General features: G+C 40.5%; 1 protein-coding gene across 5 annotated transcripts in view; it reads right to left on the bottom strand.

Moving 5' to 3' along the window:
• Positions 1-26,617, bottom strand: part of col18a1a (collagen type XVIII alpha 1 chain a) — an 89,942-nt gene that overhangs the window by 39,005 nt on the left and 24,320 nt on the right. For 2 of the 5 annotated variants that reach the window (XM_042002509.1, XM_042002511.1), the window contains exon 1: positions 11,135-11,635. The exons of 2 other annotated variants lie outside the window; for them this stretch is intronic. In XM_042002509.1, coding sequence (XP_041858443.1) covers positions 11,135-11,507 — 373 coding nt within the window. In that variant the 5' untranslated portion in view covers positions 11,508-11,635. Of the gene's footprint in view, positions 1-11,134; positions 11,636-26,617 lie in introns of those variants that run through there. One more of the 5 variants, XM_042002510.1, reaches the window with a different exon arrangement.

Below are 26,617 nucleotides of genomic sequence, written 5' to 3'. Positions count from 1 at the left end.
AATAAAAAAAAAAAAAAAGTAAAACATCTCCAACTGCTAAATGTGACTGTTGGAGGGCATGCAGACCCAGCAGCTGGGCCTCCAGCATATCTTTGCACACTCTTCCATCACCCTGGGTGACTCTGGATAGCTCAGTTCATAATCACTGCAAGTGTTTAGGAAACAAAGGGACATAAGGAGCATCTGTATGAAGTCACTTGTGTTGATTTTGTTGTACAAGTGTAAATCTCTAAATAAAACCTTCACGCTTTGATCAAAAATGAAGCTTTCTTCTGCTGAAAGAAAAATCCCAGAAATAAGTGTTTTTGGTGCTTTGAAGAGTTGCTTTGTTTTACCACCTGGTGACTAATGTGTAAGGTCTACTACACGGTTCAAAGCCTCCCCACTGCCATGAGTGCAGGAGATCAAGCGGGGTCGACACTCAGCTTTCCTGAAAGCTTTAACGCATGCAACGTTTAGCCGAAGCTGAGATATGACCACAAACACCATCCCGGATCATCTGCGTGCTCTGGGAGGACTAAAGATGCTTTCATTTAAATCTAAAACTCACAGTCAAGCTGCAACAGGACGGCAATAAAATTACATTCCAATATGCCCATCCTATCTGCACAAATCAGGCTAATATTTCTGGGGTGAAACATTTCCTCAGTGAGTGGATTGAACTGTGTCAGATCATCTGGTTAAGTATATGCCACCACTCAGTTAAACAGTAATCTGTAAACCAAAATCAGAAACCTAGTATGGAAATCGTTAAAGTGATTAATATGAAACATCTTACTAGATACTGCGGAAGTAACAATAAGTTAAAGACCAAATGAAAAGTGAATCTGTCTCACAAAATATTGGTGTTTATCAAAGAAACGACACAGTAAGACTTATATTCATAACCCTTCAGGTACACCTCGACTGCTGCGTGAATGGAGGTTAACAATACCAAGCCGACCAGATGTTTACTCTGATAAAATCAGGTAGGGAGACCTTGAGGGTCTCTTCAGAGGGCTTGTGCTCACATGTTTGAACCCGACTCCCTCTTAAGGACGGCTGAAAATGACAAAACCCTGTAGTAATGTAGTTGTGAAATCCACAGATGTGGGAAAGGACAGCACTGACATTTTTAAGTTTTCTTACAATAGCTAATAGGAACATACAGAGACTGGCTTTGGTCTGAGAGACAACTGCACAGCAATAGGGCTGCAGTTTGCTATTTATTTTCAACAAAACCCCATTTGTAAACCACTGTTTGCTTTTTTTCATTTTCTTAGTTTTTCTCATAATTTCTGGTGATAACTTTTTTTGTTTGTTTGTTTTTTGACAAAAACGAGATGATAGCCTGATTAAAACTAATGTGCAAAGACATAAACTATGATGAAATCTATTGACGCTTTAGTCATCAGATAAAAACAAGATGGAAATATTTGGCAGAGACAAGATCCAACCAGACTAAATTTAACTGAGAGGAAAAATTGGATAAATAGGGAGGAGATGTGCAGAATGGAGCTCTGGGAAGAGGACAGACAAAGCTTTTTTCTTCTTCTTGAGGCCACGAGAACAAAATGACGCAATTCTGCTCTCACGGACGTGAATGGGGACGGTTCTCGATACGTCGGCCAAGCAGAACTTTCTTCTTGTGGGGCTCTGAGAAGTTTTGTGTGGTTGGTCGGACATTTGAGGAGGGCGTGGTTAATGCGAAAAAGAATGAAGTGGAAAGTTGTGGCTTCCGTATTACCCTGATGAGCGGTAAAATGTGAAGCCTATGCCGAAGTGCAAAAAAATTGCAGTTCACCCTTCATCCACTAGGGGCTGGCTCCAAAACAGAGTCAGTCCCCATAGACTCCCATGTTAAAAAGGCCAATTACACAGCAGAAATAAACATGTTTAACGCCTGGTACAAAAATCCATTTTAGGATTAATAAGTCAAGTTTACCTTCATGACAACTGTGAGGGGGGTGAATTTTTTTATAACTCATCCGATTAGATATTATTTCATCTTGAAATTTCGCATAATTATGAGAGTGTCCTTTTAATTGACAGGTATCTAATATCCGCGGCAAGAAGGGAAAGTGCAGCACAACCACGGTTTTTAGCCGGCTAACAGCACGCCTACCTCGGTTAGCTGGTTAGCTACCATTAGCTCTGGGTTAGCTTGGTTATAATAATAACGGATTAGATTTATATAGTGTTTATTAAGACACCCAAAGCGTTTCACATTGTGTATCCATTATTCATTCACACACACAATCACACACTGATGGTGGACGCTGCCATGCAAGGCGCTCAACCACGACCCATCAGGAGCAATAAGGGGTTTGGTGTCTTGCTCAGGGACACCTCAACACGGGGATCGAACTGGCAACCCTTGGGCTGCAGGATGACCATTCTACCCACTGAGCCACCCTGCCTATGTAGCTCGTAGCTACAGGCAGTTCGGAGCTTGATAGGTGTCAATCATCCACTCCCTACTTCACAGTCCCCCTCTCAGCTCCACCTCTTTGCCCATTTTTAGATTTTCCGGGAATAACAGGCGTGATACTGCCAAGATGGTGACGGTGGGAACCGCCCAATGAGCTTCAAATCAGCTCTTCAGACACCTACATGTGACGTCACAGAGGCTCTGCCCATCTTTTATATACAGCCTATGGGTTAAACGGATAGTTTTAATGAACAGCTGATCGAGGTGGTGATAAAGAGCGTAAATGTAAACAACATATGTGGAATTTAAAGACACGGACACCACTGCGTGCACAACCCCAGCCTGCCACGGATGAAGTTTCTTAAACATGAAATAACCCGGTCAGCTGTTCGTTGCACATACAAATACAGACACCCCCCTCTGCAGTAATCCCCACCCCACTGCAGACGAAGCTTCTCATTTGAATTGATTGGACCAATACAAACTTTTTTCTTATTCTTGCGGCCTCGAGAACAAGAACAAACTTCTAGCTTCTCGCAGATTACGTAACAAGCTATATGCACATGTTAACATTTGAGATAAAGCAAAACAAAACCCTTTATAACATGTGTAGGGGAAACTATCTCTGCTAACAACACAGCCAATTTAAAGCAATATTTGCAAGCCAGCCATCTTGAAATACATGCTAACCACCCTAAAGCTAACATCATGGGTTATGGGTGATTTCTGTAAGGCTGCAAACTTAAAGTGCCACAGCTTTCCTGTTAACATTACTGATCAGATAAGTAAATAATCAACTAAACATTTATGTTTTTTCCTTTCCCTAATTCACATCACCGTTACAGAAAACATAAGATAACACCAGTGGACTACTATGTGGGTTAGCACAGTCCATAACCGCTATTTTATCTAGCTTAGGGCTTTGCCAACTTCAGTCCTTGAGCTATATTTAGTCCTTTAGCCCTTCTACACTGGCTTTAGAGGAAAATAAAGTGTTGGCAGATTCATTTATGTTTGTTACAAACAAAGCTGGCTTACACGTTTGCTAATTCCTCACCAAAAATCCATCATCAAACAACAAAAAAACATTGAAATGTTTTTCTTTTTAAAGACATTTCAAGAACAAACACATAGAAAAAGAGCAAATAAGTAAAAATAATACAATTAATAATAATAATAAAAGAGTGATTTCAAAATTGTTGTGGAAAGCTCAACAGCAAACATACTTTAAAGTAGTGGATCAAGTCCCAATAGTCGAGTACTGCTGCAGGTTTTGGGGCAACTCAGGAGAAAGTAAGGTGTTCACAGTTCACCTGGTGCACAGGTTTGGCTTTTTCTACTATTATGACACAGAAAAAGCAATTAAATATTTATAGTTTTGTGTAAGAGTTAAATAGGTTTTGTTACTCTAAACTAATCTTATTTGGTGGAAAAGGTGGGAAAATGGCTCTTTTTTAGTAAATGTAACAGACCACTGATCTAGGCGGAAATAATTACCTCAGAAATTCATGGAAAATGTTTCAATTAATTACATTACCCTCATACTTTATATTATAGTCGACTTAATCCACTAAAGATTTAGTGTATAATATGATTTTATTTAGTTGACTCAAGCTTAAATAATTCAGACGACTAAATAACGACCTAATTAGCATTTATCTGTAAGACTCTGGCAAAACTAAATCCAAATTTGGTGGCTAGAGATAATACAGCTACGTTCTATGTAATAACTTCCTCCATTCGTCCTCTCTGACCTCTCTCCGCAGTATCTCCTTCTTCTACAGTTCAAACAAGTGATTTCTTCATGTTTTTGTCAAATTATAATGTTTAAATGCCCTTCACTTCCTTTTTGGGATGTGCATGCACACAGCTTTCCAACCCTGTCATTACAGAACCATCTCACCTTTTAGTAATCCCTCACACCAAACAGATGTGCACTCCTTTTAGATATGTTCAGAAAATGCCAAAAACAAGAAACTTTTATATGAACCAGATGATCATGCACCTTTTATTACAAAAGCATCTCTGTTATTGTGCCAGATGCCACTTGGACACCATGATTAGATCATTTCATTACCGGATCTAATGGTGATAAAACTTTTCCAGGGAACGTTTTTACCCAAGCTGCTGCTCTGTCTGCAAACTCCCAAACAAGCCTCAGAGATCAGAAATTGCTAGCGATGCAAAGACGTCATTAGCATTTTACGTGCAATTTCAATTCAGGTTCTCCAAACGGCCATTGTTAAGCACTGACAGCTTTGAGGTCAGTTGAGCACAAAAAAAGAGCTGGTGATGAATGGAGTGGTGCTGGGTTTATGGGACTAGTTTGTCTTGTCAAGCCGACCGCTTACTAACCAGGAAAGCAGCTCTTTGTCTTTTAGTAGCATTCCAGGACGGAGCAGCGTGCTTAGAGACTCCCTGTTGATAAAGCTGTAAATACAGTGAGAGACTGTGTACACAGCTTTGGGCAACACATGATCCTGCATAATCCATGGGAAAACATCTGAACATCTGGGCAGTCGGAGACGTTTGCGGTTTCAGCCGACTACACTGCACCACTACTTCAAACATCGCTTGAGGCCTGCTGGCAGGGACCACCATCTCTCCTTTCACTCTGCAAGAAGCAGCTCAGTTGTCTGACCTTGTGTCTGCAGAGTCAGAGTTCACCTCAGAAAACATGAAAATTACAATCCCAGGATTGTTGAAGAGAAAGGTCGCGGCTCGGATGCATTTCCAGCTTAATTAGTGGTTGCAGTGCTTATAAGAGATGGTTGAGTTCCTTTAATCTACATTTGCTCCTGTGGTTGGACATTAACTTAGCTGTTCATGACATAAGTTTGAATTAGGAACATAAACAAAGATGAAGATCCAGCAAATCATTATATCCTGCAGCAGCGTTTCACAACACTACAATGATGCAACCAAGAAAATATTGGATAATCAATGTGATTCTGATACCAAAGAGGAAAAATGTCAAACTAAACATTTTCAGGACAGAGGTTAAAATTTAAGCTAGCTAAGCTTGTATGCAACACCTTATTTTTTGGGGGAAAAAATCCATTAATATAAATGTCATTATTTAAACTAAAGCAGTTTTATTTGTATTTCTGTGGGTTAAACTATGTTTATTATCAAATGATTCGTCTTAAATGTTGTTGCTGTTTAAATAAAGTAAATATCAATTTTGTGTTGCATGATGACTAAATGTTGAGCTGAAGGCGTGTTGTTTAGACTCTTTTGAGTTGGATCCACTTAAACTTTATTAATGTTTTGGTTAGCGTTGCCTTTACAGTGTTTGTATGGTTTCAATCCTTTAATTATTTTAGTCTCTTTTGCAGATTGTTTATTCCTGTTTACTGCAGACCGACCTGCTGCTTTTAACTTCATTGAAAGTTATTAGGAGTGTAAATCCCAAGTTTGATCACAAAATGATATTAAATCGATTCAGTGGATAACAAATGTGGATATGATAAAATCTGCCACAATAGGAACTCACTTACCTCCATTCATACACAGTCAAACTCTAATTTTCTTCCTTAGCTCAATCAGTTAAATGAAAAATCACTTGTTCTTTGAACAACAACAGACTGACTCACATTCACATCATTGAAGATAAAAAAACTAATAGAATTAATTTAAATTTGTAGACAATAAAGCAGGATATAATGTACACCTGGGCATCCCTGCTTTACATCATTAATTACGGACGATTGTGTCACAGGTCTGAATGCTTGTTCCTTAAAAAGAAAATAAAAAGAGCCAAAAGAAGTAAGAGGACGTTAAAGTCATAACTGAGGGGACACAGGAAGATGACAACATACCCAACCCACCCTGAGATGTTATGAAGTCTGAAAGACATGCTCTCTGCTTTTCTTTCACTTACACTAAACACACACACACACACACACACACTTAAGACACACACACAGATTGTCACTGCTTCTTGGTATTTCATAAAACACATGATAACAGCTATAAAAAGGAAAGAATTCAGGGCATACTTCTAAGTTGCTCTGGTGCATTTATCTGTAAAACACTGTTGCATCTGTTCAGAAAGGCTCCCAAACTTTAAACTTTCATGTGAAACCATTAAATAAAATAATGTTGACTTACTTTAATACTAGTGAGGGGAGGAGGTGTGTGTGTCTGGCTGTGCTGTTGGTATCAATGCTGATACAAATCAGTATGAACAACCCAGATTTTAAAGAAGTTGACATGTTGTGTGAAATGTAAATAAAGACAGAATGATTTGTAAATCTCATAGACCCATATTTTATCCCCAGCAGAGCAATAACAACTGAAACTGAGACATTTTACCATTTCACGGAAGGTCATGAGCTTATTGTGAATGTGATGGCAGCAAAGCATCTCAGAAAAGTTGGAAAAGGGCAACAAAAGACTGGAAGTACATGAGGAAATATTGATTCAACGTAAGAAGTAAACATAGCTTGTTTCTTTTCCTAAGACACATACAATGACTTCACCACAACCTGTGCAATTTACTCTGGGTAATGGTTCATGTTCTCCACCTCTGCACAGACCTAAACCTCCAATATCCACTCAAGTAAAATGAAAGTGCTTCAAAATGAGTTTAAGACATTCAAACCACTTAGCAACAACCTCTGTCCCTACTAAGCCATACGTTGGGCCCTTATCCAGCTCCGAGCATCCCGGTGCTTCTGAACCGTGTTTTGCAAACATAGCCTTGTCACTTCTCATTTTGTACAAGAACAACACAAACCACAGGGGGTAACAGGTTTCTGGCAGAAAAGCAGTCGGACAGCGCTGTGCCCATAATTGGAACCCTCCTGCAGGCCAAGTCAAAATGATTCCCTGGCAAGCGCCACCATGAAGGCCGGGAGCCAACTTCAGGTCTTCCTGTCATGAGATACAATATCAGTCTCAGCTCAGTGGAACCCTGTTGCTACAAATCAGGGTCAGACCATTAAAATGAGCATGATCCACATAACAGAGCAAAATGCACAGACTTTCTGGAACCATCCAACAAATATATGCATCCTTCCTTTTTTTATAGATGTACAGATGTGACCACTGGGAGGATTTAGCTTATTTTGTAATAAACAGCCTAAAGCTGTCAGTTAGGGTGAGAATAAGACTTTCTTACAGGATTTTGTTATCCAGAACTCCCCAAAATGAACTGCAGTTGATCTTTAGACCCTGTTTTGAATGACTGCTCATCTTTCAAGAAGAGACTGGTAACCATGGAAAACATCATTAAAAGAGCTATTGAGCCCTAACAATCCTGACCCCCCCTCCCACCCCAACTTTCATCCCACAGTGAAAGGATCACGTCCTACAGATCTTACACTGATTGCACTGTCTTCCCCCAGTAATCTCTCACACATCTACAGGCTTAAATCAAAGATATTCTTTTGCTTTTTTACCCAATGGTGGCACTCAGCTTTCCTTAAATTAATCTGAAATATATCAACTCACAAAAAAAAAAACACAGTTCATCATGAAACATTCTTCCATGACATGTCAGAGCTAAATGATGTAGAGGTGGGGTGCTGTTACGACCCACAGTAAAAAGGAGAAAATGAGTGCCCTCCTCCCACACGCCAGGCTAGCAGAGCTGTAGGTAATGAAAAGCGTCTCAAGCTTTCCAGACACTTTATATAATAATGGTTCTGATCCAGGGTCAAAGGGCTTGTAAGTGGGTGGACACGGTCCTGAAGTTACCAGACTAATAAACAGAAATAACTTTTCTGTTCCTTTGTCCTTTGTTTCTCCCTCTCAGTTTTAAGCCACACATTTACAGAGTTTTGTAACACATTATCTTGACTACTCATGTGTGACCTTATTTACCTTAAAGCCAGAGTGCACCAATCTGCTTTCCCTTTCAAAAATGTCTTAGTTTGTTGCAGACGCTGGCACTAGTTAAGGGTGTTAGCACAGACCATATGTAGTTCATAATCTACAGTTCAACTGAATAAATGCATCAGTTAACCTCAGGATTTGGGAGGCTAATAGAACTTAGAATCAGAATGAAAGTTAAACAGCAAGAATTAGATTAAATAAGGACATTCAGTACTTTAACCAGTGGGCAGAAGTAGCTTGTAGGCCTGAGCCAGCCTTCAAACACTGACATGGGTAAACTTGTGTTAGTTATCAGGTCCAAATGAGTTAAATGAGTGATACCAGATGGTCTTGGCTGCAGAGCTTTTATGTCTGATTTAGAGGGGCTGAAAGCAATGCAATTATACCTTGGGGCTACTTTTACAAGCAACATACATGCCTTGGTGGTGAACTGACTTCTGGAGTACCAATAAAAATTGCCCTCGGGGTTTAAAGATGTGAACAAGGTTGCTCCTTTTAATATGCATAAGGTTAATGTGCAGTCTCACAACCTCTGCATCCAGGAACCCCAACATTTATTTGGTCCTCTAACTTTTTAGCGGTTTCTCTATCAGACATATTGTATAAACATTCTTCTCTCTAAAACCTGGATTTGCAATATGATCCTATATAGTCCAAAACTTTCATCTACGTTTCCTCTAATCCAAACCCTAACCCTAGTTTATCCTCATCCATGACTTTCCTTGACAACAAACACACATTTAAAGCATTTCCAATAAATACAAAATATGTCATGGAGCTGATATAAGTCTCAGCCCTGGAACCAGAAACATGATGTCCACTCACATCTGTCAATAAAACTAAGTGTCTGAAATATAACAGACAATCTTCAACTCCTGGTGACATGAACTGAAAGTGGTGGCAGGACCAACAAACAGTCAGCAAATAGAAACAGGCTTTGAAGCAGAGAAAGCTCACATGAGATAGTTTGATGCCCCACTAAGAAAACAGGATGATCTCACATGAATCAGCAATCACTAGTAGTGCAACAGATGCAGATATCAGTTTGCACACTGGCTCTGTTGCTTCTGGAATATATAATTAAGGTTATGAAATATGTGAGGCTATATTAATTGAACCAATGCATTTATGCAAAATGGCATGGCAATGAAACCCACAGTCACAAACATGAGGTCTTCCCATGCTTGGCAAGCTAATGTCGCTATGTCCGAACACAACTTTCAAACCACTTCCTGATCTGCAGATCATGCATAAGCTTTTTTTAGATTAAGGCCATTTGACAGAGGTCTCAATTAGATATGTTTTTTTTTTCCCCCTGAAGTCATCACGGTTTACATTTACAGTCATGTCTCTGCAAAAAAACATAAAACATGAACAAATTTTACCAAAGCAAAGAAAACAATGGAAGTTGATTGTGTGTTTATGTGTATTATGACCTACCAAAAAATAAAGGGAATCATGCAATCTTAAGGTCAAGGGGAACATACATGCAACAGGTAAACACAATAACTTGCTGGCAACATGCTTGTTAGGCCAATGACACGAATAAAAGCAAAAATAAACGTAAAAGTAACTGATTGATGGTTAATCTCTTACTTTGTGCTGGTGGATATAAATGTCAGTTCGTTGGGTGGGGACGGGGTAATGGGTAAGTAGATTTTTAAAACTGGTTTAAAATGAATCCCTATATAAGATTCATTTTGAACCAGTAATTACCTTTCTGGTTACTAACTGACAAGCACTGATACCCATCATCCTCATCTGGCAGAGTGTGGCACTCCACAGGGAGGCGTCCCTCATCCAGGAGTGTCCAGCAACTGTCCTGCAACACCTGGCAGAAACTCTGGCAAGGTAACACGGGTAGCGGGACCTCTGGGCCACACTTCGGTAGCAAGAGAAGGCAGAAAAACCACTCCAAGCTATGGTGGCAGCGTGCCTGCAGCAGCCATGCCCATTCATTCAGGAGCGCTCGGACTTCCTCCTCACTGCTCTGGTTGAAGTAATTAGGCACAGCAAACTTTTTCCCAACCATGGAGGAGCAGAAAGGAAGAGGAGTATCTACCAACAAGCACTGGGGGGATTGAATGTCTGATGCTGATTTAGCTTCTTCTGTGTGGTTTTCAGTTGCCTGGCCACTTGCAGCTGTCTGACTGACTGAGCTTGTTGGGTTTAGCTCTTGCTCACTGCCTGGTGGTTGAGTAGCATCTAAAATGTGACCAGTTTCACCAGTAAATGCTTTCTGGCTTCTCACTACTGCTTGTGTTTGGCTAGCTGTGGGAAAGCTTGTGTCTTCTCTCATTTTTGGGGATTTATTATTTAATGTTTTTGCTGTTGAGAGTGTCTGGCTAGCAAATGGAGCTTGACTAGATTGTAATACATAATTAGCAGTAAACTTACCAGCTGGTGAGTGAACTGCTTCTTGGTTGCCTTGAGACTGTGCAGAAAGCTGTTTATATTGGTTTCCTAAACTTAAAGACTGCAAATCTTTTGGGCTCTTAAATGAAGTCAGACTCAAGTAATTCCAACTAGAGGTACTGTTTGAGTTTTCTATATTGTTGTTGGGGGTTTCAGGGGGATCAAGACTTTGCTCTGATTTTGTGCTGCCAGTATTGTGGCTCCCATTTGCTGTGGTACAAGTTGTACAACTTCTCTCTGATGTCAGATTTTGCCCATTTTGAGGGGGGTTTACACTGATATCCAATTCCCTATGATCAGTAGACATTACTTTAACTAATTCAAACTCTGAACTTGTTTCAGTCCCTGGTGTAAAAGCTGATTCAGGCATCAATGAAGAGCTGGACAAACGCGTTTCTGAGGACAATTCAGACATGACTGACAAATTCCCTGTGAACTTTAAATGATCAGATGCTCCAGAACCCATACCCTTTAATGAAGATGTGCCATTACCAGGTGTGTTTATGAGTGATGAGCTCCCTGCAGTGCTCTTTTCTGAGGCATGTTCATTCTCTGGTACTGTAGGAGGTATTAAGGTGGCCAGTTGAGGAGCCTCAGTGGTCTCATCCGAAGTCTGGACTTCTTGCTGGATCATGTGTCCTTCATGAATGATCTCTGCTCCAACCATTGCACTACTCTCTAACGGCGGTTCTCCACTACCCACTGGACTGCCAGACCCCTCATGTTCCACTGTTGGGGGCAACGTTGTAGTACCACTCCAGGACCAGAACCAAGCTTCAGAGTAGACCACCGACTGGGCCAACAAAAATAAAACTCCAAGCTGGGTCCTCATCATAGGCATAATGTCAAGTTGTAACCACGTCCACCGGCTTGATCAGGCTCCCAGAGTGAACTATGACATGTCCACACAGCCACTGCACACACACTTTCCTCCTGCTCTGTCTCCACACACACTCCAGCAGGCAGAGCCGAGAAACTAGGAGGAGTGCCCCATTCAAAGGAGAGCAGGAGGAGGTGTGCTCCGTATTGGCTGCCCTGGCAATATTCATTCTTCTAACTCCTCCTTCTCCTTTTGTGACAGCGGTGAAAAGCGATCTCTCCTGCTGACTGATACCTCAGAATTACAGCAGCTCCACTCTCCAGTGTACAATACCAGAGCTTTCAGTGTGTTACAGAGAGGGGGGGTTGTTCCCCTTGACTAGCTGTCTTGGTTAAATTATGATAATTAGGAATCTAAAGATATAGACTGATGATGATTAAAGTTTTCAGCTAAAGTAATTACATCATATACTGTGAGGACAGTTTACCAGACAAACAGCAAAGACCTTAATTAAATAAGTCCCACTCGACTGCAATAATGCAGCCAATTATTGAACAAATGTTTCTATTGTTCTGTGTATGCATGCTTAAATAAACTACAACAACTCTACTTTATTACAGTAATGGAATAATACATATGAGGGATAATGGGGAGATAATGTTAGTATCCTTAGAATACGATTAATTATTCTGCATAAAATGTAGAAATTCAATCAAGTTAGACAGAGGAAACATTTATAATGTGTTTGTATTGTATAGACTGAGGTAGTGATTTTCATGCAAATGTGTTCCATAATAATCCCTCTACATGGAGCCATTTAATTTCCACTTTAACTTTGAAGCCTGTTTCAGAGTCCTGCAGTTTCACAGTGAACTAGGCCTCATTTTCTTGCCCAGACTGGTTTCTTATGCTGCCTATGGGATCGACTGACAGAGACACTCAACAACTAAATGATAAAAGGAAATAGAAGTTTGTGTATCTTAGCTGTAGTACTGAGGTTTGAAGCAAAGGCATAATAAGGATCATCTGTATTAACCTTCTAGATGTTTATGCAGGGATGCACATGTCTTGTAACAAGCTTAGAAACATTAACTGACTCTCTTGGTTCGGGGTCACTAATGAGCCAGCTGACCCTTGTCTGCAAGATTATGTTTGTGTGGCCCATAAAAAAAGGTATGTTAACAAGTTAACTGTGTCAGCTAACAAGCTAACTGCCAGGCATCTTCTGAATTTTAACTGACCAAAGAAAGAAAGAGTCAGTGAAATAGTTTATGATTAGAGACTTTCTTGTATGAGAAACCTTCTGCTGAATGAACCAAATTCTGTAAATTTACACTGGGTAACCCTCTGGGCAGTTCCTCATTGTAAAACTGCCAGAAATAGAAAATCTAATAATAGCTATGGAAAAAGAGGCTTTTTTTTGTAGTGACCTTTTCTAAATAAACCTTTCAGCAGTTCACTGAAAAAAGGCATCACAAAAAAGTCAGGAATAAGAGAAGGCAGCAAATTAATGTTGGTATTTTTCAGGGTGTAATTGCATGGCATGAAATACAACTAACTGACGCATATTCAGCTATTTACATGGAACAATTCTCCTCTTCAGGTTCTAAGTGCTCTTTAAAGATTTTTTTGACTTTTGTTGTCAACATCTTCAGAAGATGCCATTTCTGTCATGTTGGTGACAGCGTGAACACACAACGTCTGCATGAGGCGGCTGAAGGGGAAGTGGAGGAAAGTCACGCTTAGAACAACTTGGGATGGTTTTTTTGTTGTTTGGCTGTTTTTGTTGTTTTTTTTTTATTTTTGATTTCTGTTTCCTTCTTATTTCGGGTGCATTCACACCAGAATAGTCCACCAGACTCGGTACGATTAGGGGTTGCAACATTCTTCTGGTTTGACTTTGCCGTGAGACTGCACTACTCAGACAAATCTGACCTTTTAAATAACGTACTTCCGTCCTCGCCGGATGTGGCACTACATAAAGAATTGCTGAAGGAGATGACAAGACACACCGTCTATGTCTGTTTCCACCACATCAGTGCAAAACATGGAGCTGCATCAAATCTTAGAGGTCTTTGTTTGACCATATTTCTATCAGAACCGCAAACCATTTCTCTGGGCTACTTATCGTCCCATACGCACCTTTGCTTTGTTTGTGTTTATCCATTTTACCCTTTGCTTTGTAGTCCACTTTCTGTATTTGGTTCACTGGAAGTGGACTAAGACTTAGGTTTACAGGCGGACTGGAGTTCGCTTCTACGTATTCACAGCACAGGGCTTGTACTTTGTAAGGTGGACAAAATATCACCTTTTGTGTCATATCACTCTGGCACATTTCAACATGTTTAAATAACATGCTGAAAATCTTTTAGAAAGTTGGTTTATATAATAAAGTTATGACAAAATGGCAGAATGTGATGCCAAAGTAAGTCTGGATATCATCCATCAGTCGACTTGTCTGTGGTTAGAAAAAGTCTTTAGCTTATATCTAAACCATTTAAACTGTTTTATGCCAATAACTTGTTGAATAAACTGTCCTTTTTATGGATCCTAATTAGCTTTAACATTAGAAACCAATCTCAAGCATAACATTATTAAGTTCGGGATAACAGAGAATGTGCTGCTGTGAAAACAGTTTAATTTCACCAAACCAATACAAGCCTTCTGTGAGATCTTTTTCATTGAAATCAAGTGGTGCATTCCCACCCAAAAACGCCCATCATGTGATTTTCTTTGCTAACTAGGCTTTTTTCTTTCCTCTTTATTCCAAATTAAAAAATGAAAGAAACTACCTGAAAGTGACAGTGTATTAGTCCACGTGTGCACTTGTGAAAGCCAAAAATCTCAAGCTTTTCTTTGAAGTTAAAAAATGTGGGACCTTTGCTAATCAGACGTGGCAGGCCGAGCATACACCCTTACACCTTGTCAGGAAGGGTGGTATGGCTAACTTTTCTACAGTGTTGAAAACCCAGACAAAGAAAAACTAAAAGAACTGTACACATTACATGTCCACGACTGTACAGTACACTGACACTTCTGGACTGATCGCTGTCAGCACGTGTTATCTCCACACATCAAACAACAAATACACCTTGAACTTTGAAAAAATTTGTGTCCCTGTTTTTAACTAGTCTTTCATGTCTCCTGCTGCCCGTATAGAGAGCAAACTACGAGCCATGACGACAACATGGCTCCAAGATTTCCTGTTTCAAAGAAGGCTGTCGGACAGGTAATTACAGCAGGAGGGCTTCAAACGTTTGTGCTGTATGTTTAAGACAAAAGGGAGACTGAAGGAAGGAATACATTTCCTCTGCTTTTAATTAGTGACACTTTAAACTTTTTCCGTCTGAACACAGAATACACCAGAACGCTGTTAGTGTTATAATGGGAGTTTTATTTATTTAAGATGTGTGTAGTAATAACATGACATATGTGGGCAGTGTTGCAACGTCCGCTTGTTGGGCTTGTTTTTCTGTGAAGTCGCCTGTAAATATCGTTTTAACAGTAAAACATTGCTGTAAGTAATCAACAAAGTAACTATTACTTTTTCAAAGAAGTAACTAGGAAGTGTATCTAGGAACTTTTTTCAGTAACTAGCACAGTTTCCACTATTTTCAGCTTGTGCTTCATTCTTTTTTGGACATCAGTTCGAGCAGCTTCAGAGTTTTCCCCAGCACAGAACCTGCTTTCTTAATCAGTTTGTCAAGAACAAAATGGCGTCATTTAGTTCTCGCGGACGTGGTTTGGGACATCTTGCGGCTTGTTCTTGTTACATAAGCTGAGCAGAACTTTCTTCTTGTGCGGCTCTGAGAAGTACGGTGTGACTGGCTGGACGTTTGAGGTGGTTGTGGTTCATTTATTTAGTTTTAATTAAAAGCAAATCAGGGTGGTGAGAAAATACGAAAATTAATACAACACACGTGGTATATCAAGACTTGGACACCGCTGCATGTACAACCCCACTGCCACAGATGAAGTATGAAATATCCGGGTCAATTGTTCATTACACATACACACAGACTGTAATCTCTGCCCCGCTGTGGACGAAGCTTCTCGTGGAGTATGAACTGACAGAAACAAAACAAACTTTTTTCTTGTTTTTACAGTCTGGAGTACGAGAACAAAGCTCTTCCGGAGTATGTAACAAGCTGACGCCTCTGGTTCTGATGCTGCTGCTAAAGCAGATGCTGCAAAGCTGGTCACACTTTCCACATCCGACTTCTAGATGGGAAACATCTTGGTGCAGACGCTGAATGATCTCAGCTTCCTTAAGAGGTGGAGTCTGCTCTGTCCCTTCTATTAGCTGCGTCTGTGTTGCATTTCCAGTCTAGGATGTTGTCCAGCTGAACTCTGAGGTACTTGTGTTCCTCCACCACTTCCTCCTCTTCCTCCACGATATAAACAGTGTTTTGTTTACTCCTGTTCCTCCTGAAGTCAACCATCATCTCTTTTGTTTTGTTTGTGTTAAAGATGAGGCGATCAGTTCTCTGTGCTCCTTTTCTATCGCTGATACTCCCCACAACACAACAACAGTTGTGTTACTGTGAGAGCAATAAAAACTGTCTAACACCTACACATGGACCAACATTAACTAGCAGTTTATATCAAATTTGATCATGAGATGAAATATTGATTTAACAGAAAACAATTAAACGGTTGATGATATCACAAAGTATTACTGGATCAATGTTTTATTTATATTCTGACTTTGGATCGATGCTATTGGCTAGTGCTGGACAGTTTACAAGTTCATATTGGAAACAGATGTATATTTCTGTTATGGTGTAAATCTGCCAGGTTCTAAAACACCAGTTTAAAAAGCCTAAACAACAATAAAACATGGTGCAACGGGAAACTATTTGGTGGGGGGGGCTTTTTCAATGCTGCACCAGGTAACATGTATACCGCAGAGCAGCTGTGTTACTGGAGATGTGATGGGCGGAGCCGCATCTGTTGGGTGGAGATACTTCAGGTTTAAAACGTCAGACAACTACCATTTACTGCAGATGCTTTTGATATAAAGTTACCACCGGAGGCAATTTGCTGCACCACCTCAGCTGGTTTTGGGTACCAAGAATGTATGAAACTGAGATCATTACCCTCCACATCCTCAGGTAAAACTGAAAAAGCTGCAGGACACTCGAGTCAGATGTCACTTTTTGCTGGAGGGTACTGACCATGTGGTGGGTCGAGATAAAGACATGGCTCCACTAGGCACTGTGGAGTTAACCTAACAATCAAAACACTGTGGACATTAAAAGACACCAGCACTACCACTGGCTTGTTGATCATTGCATTGATGTGTTGCTTAACCCCTAAAAAGCCCGACTCCTTTCACTTTATCTCTGCATCCCTCCTGCAGAGCAGCACAGTGCAGCTTTAGTGGAGGACTGGATAGAAACTAAAGTGCAGCATTCTTCATGCATTTCTGTAACGTGTATGTAGCTGTGAAATGTTTGAAAAGGAGATGAACTGAAATTCCAGGCCTCCCCTGTGTCTGTCCTCACAATACACAGACAAAAGCATGTAACCTGAAACCAGGAATGATTCTGAAGACTGAGACCATCAATGGGAGGTGAATGATCGACTAATTACAACACCAACAATACCTCCTCAACATAATCCAGGAGGGGCCGACGGCGTCCAATTATCTGTCACCGCACGGTTGGATTCTGCTCCACACTGCCGTCATTCAGAGATCACCTTTCATCTGCAGAGAGCCCATTTCATCAGCGCTAAATTTAGCTTTTGTGAACAATTTAAGAATACAAAGGTTATAGCTGGGCTGCACGACCGGCAAGGAGGGAAGATTTTAACGTGAAACGTAACTCTAAAACAGACATAAGAGTATAAAATTAGACAAATGGAAGAACATAAGGTGATCCCTTCGAGCAGCTGGAGAGCACTTAAAGCAGCTACAAGGCCTTTTGGCACACATACGCACACACTGATGTTATTTCAGCAAGTGTGGGTTTTTGACCTCATGCTGGGTGTCTTGGTGCAGTCTTCGTTGGACAGGCGCTGAACTCCAAGGCATGGACAGACACAGCCGGTCACGGACAAGCCCACGCATGGCTGACGTGCATGTCAGACGCACACACAAACACACTTGTGTTGCAGTCGCACAGCATGTCCCAGCTGAGCAGCAGAGTAAACAGACATAAACATATACAAACCATAGTGGACATATGGCTGAAACCAACACCAACAACACACCTCACGCACGCACCACACACACAGTGCCTGACCCTTGTTTGAGCTGCAGATGGCCTCTCTGCTGGCTTGCTCATCACAGTGAAAGACCCTAATTCTGATCACATATCTTCTTGCATCTCCTAGATATCTGATCAGCGAATGTGTGTCACAGGGTGTGTGAGACAGCCAGAGAATGAAAAGAGGGGGGGGTTGGCTAACAGAATGGAGGTCAAGAGGGTCACAGCTATCAAGTTAGGAGGGAAAGGGGTCTTGTTTCCCACAGATAGAGACTTATCGCCGAGCTGGAGTGGCCTGCATGAGCAGGTTCTGAGGGGGTCACTTTGCCTGTGGCGTAAATGCCTTTTGTTCAGACATTAAGCCATAAACTGTTAAAGTTTTCTTGCAAATAGCCACATAAGCTACACAATTTATAAAAGAAATGAGTGAAGAAGGCTTATACATAAACTCAACCTTTCATAGGCCTCTGTAGACTTAATTAGCTTTAAAGCCCAAATTATTGCACAAGCTTTTGTCATAGTTTTCTTGCTTGTAAGTAGGGTTTTTCCCCATGCAATACTGCAGAAACTCCTCTGGACAATGGGTATAATGTTTGAAATGTGCAAAAAAAAGAAAGGCAGCAAATGTACTTGTTGCTTCTTTAAAGACTGCACGGCTGCATCTCGCAGGGTCCTGCACAAAGAGGCAGACAGGCAGACTGAGCCCTGCAGGGTTCCTCACAGTCCTGCTCAGGCAAGCAGAAACAGCTTGGCCATCACTCTCAATGAGACACATTCCATAACAACAGGGGAATATTGCCTGTGGTGCCTAAACAACAGTTACAGTATCAGAAAAAGATGGAGGGGGTTCGTTCTGTATATGAGACAGAAGACAGACGAGGATGTTTTACCACATTTTAACTACATTGCAGATGTGTAATTTTCAATGTAAACACCATTACTTATGCACAGCAGATCAAGGCTTGATAGCTTTTGCATGCATATACTGTACCCTGAGAACATGTCTGAAATGCCACAAAATTCCCAGGTGGCCTGTAAGTGTTCTTCTGTTGATTCTGAGGCTTGAGATTTAATCAAAGCCCATGATTCATGCGTATTTTGGAAACTATGACTCATGCACCAGCAAGTCAAGTCCTTTGCATTGATTTTGTGTCAATAAAGCAAAAAGTAATTTCCAACTGATCTTGTTGTGTGTCAACATTTGAAACCTGTGATCATCCCTCACACCCTAAAGGGAGTACTTGGAGAGTTCTTGTAACTGTAATGACTACACTAATTAGCACACTGTCAGTTCAGAGCATCCGGAAACGTCTCAGCTGTAATCGGTGTGCATAGGCTCAGAGGTGTTAGCTCAACGAGTGACAGACGCAGTATTGATTCTTGTGCTTGAGATGAATACTCGCTGGCTAGACTGAGAGGGGGAAATGAGCTGAGCAGCCTCTCTAAAAGCTGTTTACCTTTGAAATGCATGAAAGCACAGATCGCCGGAGCTTCACGTTAATGTTTAGATGCTGTGTGGCTGATTTATGGAAGCTCTGTAGGTGTTATCACAGTTTTAAAGCTGTAAGGTCTGTGCTGCTTTATATATCTGATTGTCAATCTAAAGCGCAGAGATGGAGTTTAGTAATGGAGAAATGGCTCCCTCTGCTGTTCACTAGGTGAACAACACCACAATGCAATAACATACAGTTCAGGACACTAATTCAATTTAATTTCGTCCAGGTTGTTTTCCATTATTTTTCCTCTAAATTCTTCCTTTTATTATGTTTCCTAATTTTCTGCAGGGCAGTGTATTTAATCATGTGGTGAGAGTATAAGATTTCAAAATTTTAATTGGAAAAATATCTTTATATCTATTTTTTGTTTGTTTGTTTTTGGCTCTAGAGGCCTTTAATGGACAGTGGCTTGGCAGGAAAGGGTCAGAGAAAAAGTGGATGACATGCAGTAAATAGTGCTCTCACACAGTTCTGGTTTAGACAGCAGCTTCGTTCGCGAGTCTCAGAACCTTGGTGCTTTCTTTCAAACTGGCCCACAAACCAGCGTAACCAGAACCAAAGTGGGCGGACTTTACTACACAAAAGTAAAAGTTAACAGCCTGGAAATTTTGTCCTGAAGTTGATGGTTATGAGGCTCTATTACATCCTACAGTTTCCCCACCAAAAAAACAATATATCCTGATGGATGGATGGATGTCAACACCAGCTTACATGTATGACCTAACAAAATTGAACTCGGTTGCCAGGCAACATAACAATGCAGCAACATTGAGGTTTTATTCTTAATGAATGATTCCAGAGTTTGATTAACCTCAGTCAGACGATCAGAACTTTATATTCAGCATTATGTATTCAAAGCTACCAACTTCATCTGTGGAAGAACCAGGCGGAACGGGGGGTCCTCGGTTGGGTTCTCGGTTGGAGCTGCTGTGGTGCTGTCCAGCAGCAATTACCCACATCTTTCTCACTCACACTTCACTTTCGAAGCCCAGTCCTTATCTGGTCTGTTCATTCAGTCTTCGTCTTTTTGTTTTTTTCTAACTGTATTTAAACATAAGCAACACAGTGGTCTGGTTTTTTTTTGGTTTTTTTTTTAAAACATACGTAAACCAGCAGTCTGGCGTTCAGGTGAATCCAGCCTTTTTCCTCTGATTACATCATGGTTTGCAATTAAGAAAAGATGCCTGTTAAGATTTCAAGTTCCAAACCACTTTTTCTCTGTGAATGTGCCGGATCAAAATTAGGTTCAGGAGCCTGACCAGTGTGAAAGGCCTAAAATAGCTCTAGGCTAGGATTCGAACAGCAAATTTCTACATTTTTTGGATATTTAGCCACTGCTGAACTTCTGGGGGAGACTTCAGGTGACATGGGGGGGGGGGGGGGGGCTGCAGCAGTCAAAATTCATTAAACTTTCATCCAGCTTCTCTTGTTTTTATTGGCAATGGCACCATAAACTGGTTGGGAGTAACAGATCACACCCCAACATGAGCAAATCCCACCAATATTCCACATTTTACAATTAATTCCACAATTCCATCCATGTTTACCAGGTCACATAAATCATAAGGCCTGACACACCATCAGTAAAATTGCTTGATAAATTTAAAGTAAATGCAAAAAAATGGAAAAAAGTGTTTCAGGTCATATAGATTAAAAGATTAATGTCACAATGGTTTCCACTTTCTCTTTGTAAAATTAATCATTTTTTACCATCAAGTTAGCAACAATCCCAACCCTTTTTTGATCCAGATACACCAAACAAGAAAAAGCAAACTTTACTCAACAGGTGGAGCCTCCGCTTGACAAAAACACACCTGTGTGGAAAATCAACATAAAGCAGCATAAGAGCTGTCACACAGCAGGCGGTTAGATAAAGCCCGATAATAACACATCATATTGGAAAAAAATCAGCAACTTCATGAGGGCGTGTAGCTCTATCACAGTTTTAAAATGATGATCGTGGCGATAACAAAGTCATTACAAGGTGTTTGTTTTTCAGCGCTTACAATAAAGCTGCTGCAAAACTCTCAACACACCTGCGGTGTTGATGGGAAAGCACAAAGCGAAACCACAAGCGTGCTCATGGTGATTATGCTTGCTGAACAACAGGAATTAGACATTCAACAGCACATTAGACGACTTTCAAAGGGACAACATGGAAATATCAGAACTGCTTTTCAGCTGAGCAAAGAGAAAATGACGTGGAAGGAAGAATCTGTTAGGGAAAATGATGTTTTAATTGTGCTGTTTCCTGATTTAGCCAGCAGAGGGAAACATAATCACAATGAGGTCAACTGTGGGGTGTTAGTGGGAGATTAAAGTCACCTGCCATCAGGAACACACCTGAAATGTTCAGTCGCACTTTTGTTAATCACTTGCTGTTCCGTTCAGCCTCATTATCTCTCCAAACACAGCAAATAACTCAGCTCAGTCACTCGCTATCTTCTTTTGCTCCCAACAGCTGACTGACTTCAAGGTGAAGTAAATGTGAATAAACATGTCCAGACTGGGAATTTACAAGCATTTTTATTTTACAAAAAATAAACATGTTAAGGCATAAAACTAATTAGTGTTATTTCCTATAAATTTCATCACTGCCTTCACTTTGCAGCATAAAAGAAGTAAAAGCAACGCATTTGATCCACTAAGAAAACCTTTAAGTTTTCACTGAAACTTGTCAGAAATTTGGGCACACAAGGATGATTTTTTCCTAAATTATGGCTTAACTTGTGTTAACTTGTAGGGAAGGGTCACCCTGCGCTGACAAATAATTTACCTGCTTTCTAGACCTGAAAGGAATGGAGAGGGACTCTCCCACACCTGGAATCCAGACTTTGCTTGTCTAATATGGGCAGGGTTTCAGGGTCACGAAGTTGAAATGTCCCACTCCGGTTAGCTACACATTTACTACAGTGGCGCTAAGCAGGTAACAGGAAGCTCTGTGTAAAATAAGTAAATATCTTTACATCCTATTGCAGCTGTGTCCTATTCAATGGCAGCTGAACATAAGTATGTTGTAAGTACAGGTGGACCACTTGACTTGAGTGGAGTTCATGACTCTTTCTGCACTGACTTTCAGATCACAGACAGCTGCTTCTTCATGTAAAACCAACCCATGTTCAAGGCTCATGGATGTAAAATTTTGCGTCAGAGGGCTGTCAAATGGTCATAAAGGATCATATTTTATTTTTCCCTGCTGCTAAACATTCAGGTGAGTCAGGGGGTGAAAGGGTTAGCAGAGGAATGGCACGCCAGCTGTTTCCTTAGAGGACTGGCCACAGCAAGTCTGAACTTCTCCTTCCACAGACTTGCATAAAGGAGGCCAAGGAGTCCAATTTGGGACCAAAAGCCAAGCCGTATATTGTCATCTCATAAAAAATGTCAGATTCCATCCATTTTTTTTTCTACCACAACCACCCCAAGAGAAAATGACAAGGAGCTGCTTATTTACTGCCACTGCTTATAGAAAACCAGGCTAACCCATTAAACATAAGCAACATCAGGCTTTTCCATCCCACACCTGCTACCTGATCATCTGCAGTGCTGCAGTTTGCAGGAGGGGCTGTCCAGCCGGTGATGACAACACTGTCATTCTCACTTCCCAGAAAGATGAAACAACGCGGATATCGGAAGTCTAGAATTAGTAGTGTTGACTCTGCGGATTAGGATCCATATCCGGATGGGCAGAAAAGAACAAATTATCCAGATGCTTCTTTGAAAGGCATCTGTAGAGTTTGCAAGGAAATGGAAAAAAAAACACAAGTGCAATCATTGAATTAATCCTTTGACCTGTTTGTTTTTTCCCAGAAAGTCTGTGTGTGTCCTTTCCAACATGTTGGTGTTAATACGATACACGTATACACCAAATCAGGATTTATATTTGTCTGTTTGTTTGTGTGTGAGTCATTGTTGTCCTTAGTTAAGTCTTTCCCAGATGAGAGTAAGCAGCAGGAATGTGGGTTATGAGAATTTCAGTAAATAGTGTAAACTCTGGTAAGTGCTGCGCACACAACTCTGATCTCCAAGCAGGAATGCTAAAAAACAGAGAATAAACAAAACTTCCAGTTCAGCAACAAGAAATGGAGTTAAAATGGATGGATCTCAGTTTCCATGTATGGTTTAATGCTGATTAAAATGCTTCATGCTGTTTGCTGCACAACTCATCAGAGAAAGGAATCTCATTATTGTGGCCGTGTTCTTGTTCTGTGGGATTTTAACTTCTATGACGCTGACAATTCTTTCTAAAGTGGGCTGTTTGTTGTCTATCCACACCACCAAAGCATTTCCTGAAAAGTCTGGGAACTCTTTTAATGCTGACCCTGTTGTGTATCAGCTGTATAATAAAAGCAGGCGCAGCAGACAGGTAAACTAGGCTTCAGTGCAAACCGATCATCACCAACGTATTCAGACAGTGATTTGCTGAGACATGAATGTATGCCACCTCTCCAGCATCCTGTACTGACTTTAACAGCTGGAGCTCAGTGGAGTCAAACTGTTTCCTCTAATGTCCACAGTGCAACAGGTTTGGATTAAAAGTGTATTCGTGTGTCACGGATACTGCAGCACAACCACAACAACACGCCTTTTTCATTTATTAAAGATGCTATCTGAGTCGGCCAGTCTCACACTGGGTTTATTTCCGCTCAGTGACTCATTCGAAAGTGGGCAAAAACTTTGCTGTTTGGTTTAGGAGCATGAGTCAGAATCAGTAAAGGAACAATCTCCAACTTGCAAGCACATGGAGGGGAAATCCAGACGTCTTATATCAGATATTACAGATACAGATCAGAACACAGAAAAGTGCAGCAGAAATTTATGCTCTCACTCATGAATGTTAATGCACTTTATGGGGTGTAAATTAGCAGAAGCATTTAGATTAGACCGATCCGAGTGGGAATCTAACAGCACAGACGGAAATGTTGAAACACTTTTACTTGTATGGTGCAGAGGTGTGTTTTGGTATGTCCATCTATCCACCTTTAAATACACAATCCAGAGTATTAAGTTGGTGCTAAAAGAACGAAAAATGAGGTTTCAGGCTCCACAAATCATTGGGTGATTCACACTATGTCAACTGGACCATTTCCCTCAGCCTCTTAATCCCAAAACGAGGGAAGCATGTGTGTAAACATCAAAAAGGTCCTGAGAATGAAGCAGCTCTTCTGTGACTATGCCAGTGAAAGGAAGTCATTTCCAGAAGCTTTACTCAGTCAACCAAGCATTAAACACCCTCAATTGGTCTGTTAGGAGCAAAAAAAAAAAAAGAGAAAGGATCATCCATTTATCAAGCTTAAAAAGTTATTTTATTCACCTGGTAGCATGGTGTTAGTCAATTGAAGTGTAATGACCTTTGACACCTCATCACCTTTAATACTTGTTAACATTACCATTATATTATTATTTTGATTATGTAGTGTATGTTTTATATTTTTAAAAACTTAGCAGGTTGGCAACTAAACCTAAAACCTGACCTGCTCTCAGTACTTGTATGAAATGCAGCAAGCAAACTAACAAAGGATTTTTTTTTTCTTTTCTCTGGTTTTAATCAAGAACTTTGCAGATTTTTAGTTTTGTCAAAACCCATGTGAATAATATTAAGTACGGTTGGGAGATAAACAATCTCAAAATCATCAAATGAGACATTCTCAGCTGATCCATCTACAGTTCTGTCCTGCGAGGGCCGAAATCCATCAGGTTTACAATGTATTCCTGCTTCATCACGCCTGAATCAAATTAAATAGATCTAACAGATCACAATGACTCATTCATTTCCGTCTGGTGTGTTGGGGCAGGAATACATGGAAAACCTGCTGGATTGAGGCCATTGAAGGGCTGAATTGAGTAACCCTGAACTACAGAGCCAGCTGTGTATCACTTAGCACACTCCTGTCTGCTAGCAGTAAAGCACCTCAAACTAGTAAAAACACCAAGAAAACCCTAAAGGGGAAAAAAAGACCTGCCAGTGGACTGAGGAGGGAAACTGTGGATGAGGAAGATGAGACAGATACTGAACTTGGCTTTTATGTCCACACTCTATCAGTAATAAGGAAGTAGTTTGGTTTGAGTAAAACTGTTAAAGAACAGATTAATAAAAGTTAGTTAGTGGACACCAAAATGAAAAACAACTCATTTGTTAAACTGCCTGAAAATGCATCACCCCAGGAAATGTGGGCCAGTGGCACCGCGCACCAGATCTCGCAGCACAGGTGTCACACAGAAAAGCATCGTCTCATTATTTGTGGCTTCCACCCCACACGAACAGCAAAGAGATTAAAACTCTAACTGTATTTGTTTTGTGATGCATTGACGATGTGTCCAGAGTGTACCCGTCCTCTCACCTAGTAGCCGCTGGGATAAAATCTAGCCCCCTGCAGACGTGCTGGAATAACCTGGTACCGAAAATGAATAAATGGATGTTTTACATTGCATAAATTCATTTTTAGCATAAATTTAACATTGACAACATCATCACATCAAGATGTGTCAATATTGTGATAATTTTTCTGACCTTTCTGCCCAGACCTACAATTAAAGTTTGCAAAGGTTATTTGCAGCAGCTAAAACAAGCAAGCTAAAAAAGAAATGGTGGATTCATGAAGGAATAACTTAATGTTTCTAAAGGCCCTGAAACATCAAACCAACAATCATCTGTCAGAAAGGTCTGGAGCAACACAATCTCACGACATATCGTAAGATACTGCTGTTGTCCATGATAAAAATCCCTAGTAGTCTTACAAAAAGATTAAAAGGTCAAAATACCCTCAAAGCACAATTATATTTAGTCAAAAATCATGTCTAAAAACAAGGGTTGAGATCAATCATTCACCAATAAGCACATTTACTCTGTAGCCTTTAACTCTGTTAAAGACTAAGTTGTGTAGGAAGAAGTTGGATTAAAAAAGGGAAATTCTGTGGGTTTAAATCTTATTGGAACTTCATCTCCATAATCTGCTGTAAGCATGGAAACTTCAGGATAAAAGCCATCGAGCTTCATGCAAGACAAGATGATACAAGCACGCAAAGACTGCGGTGATATAATGAAACTGTGAGTGCTGCTGAGTCATGATCAAAATACAGCACAATATCCAAAGCCACAAAACTCAGGATAATGGATGAGGGCAACAGTTAGATGTGCCCCACAGGGATCCACAGAGAACAGTTCTGAACAGTGTTTACCTTTTGGGCCTTTTTTACACCTACTTAATTACAAACTGGTTTAAAAAGGCTGTTAAACTGTCATTCAGAGATATTTACTCGTCACATCACTATCACAGATAATGACCAGCAGTAGTGCTGGGCAGTACGACCAAAATATATATGATGGTATTTTTCAAATTATGCTGGTTTCATGATATATTATGTTTTTGTTTGTTTTGTTTTTTAATTTATTTCCATGCATGACTGGGTGTTAACCACATTCTCA

The sequence above is a fragment of the Melanotaenia boesemani genome, chromosome 12 (genome assembly GCF_017639745.1).
Source record: "Melanotaenia boesemani isolate fMelBoe1 chromosome 12, fMelBoe1.pri, whole genome shotgun sequence".
Classification (NCBI taxonomy): domain Eukaryota; kingdom Metazoa; phylum Chordata; class Actinopteri; order Atheriniformes; family Melanotaeniidae; genus Melanotaenia; species Melanotaenia boesemani.
The sequence above is the reverse complement of the archived record's forward strand: the minus strand, read 5'-3'. Positions and strand labels throughout refer to the sequence as shown.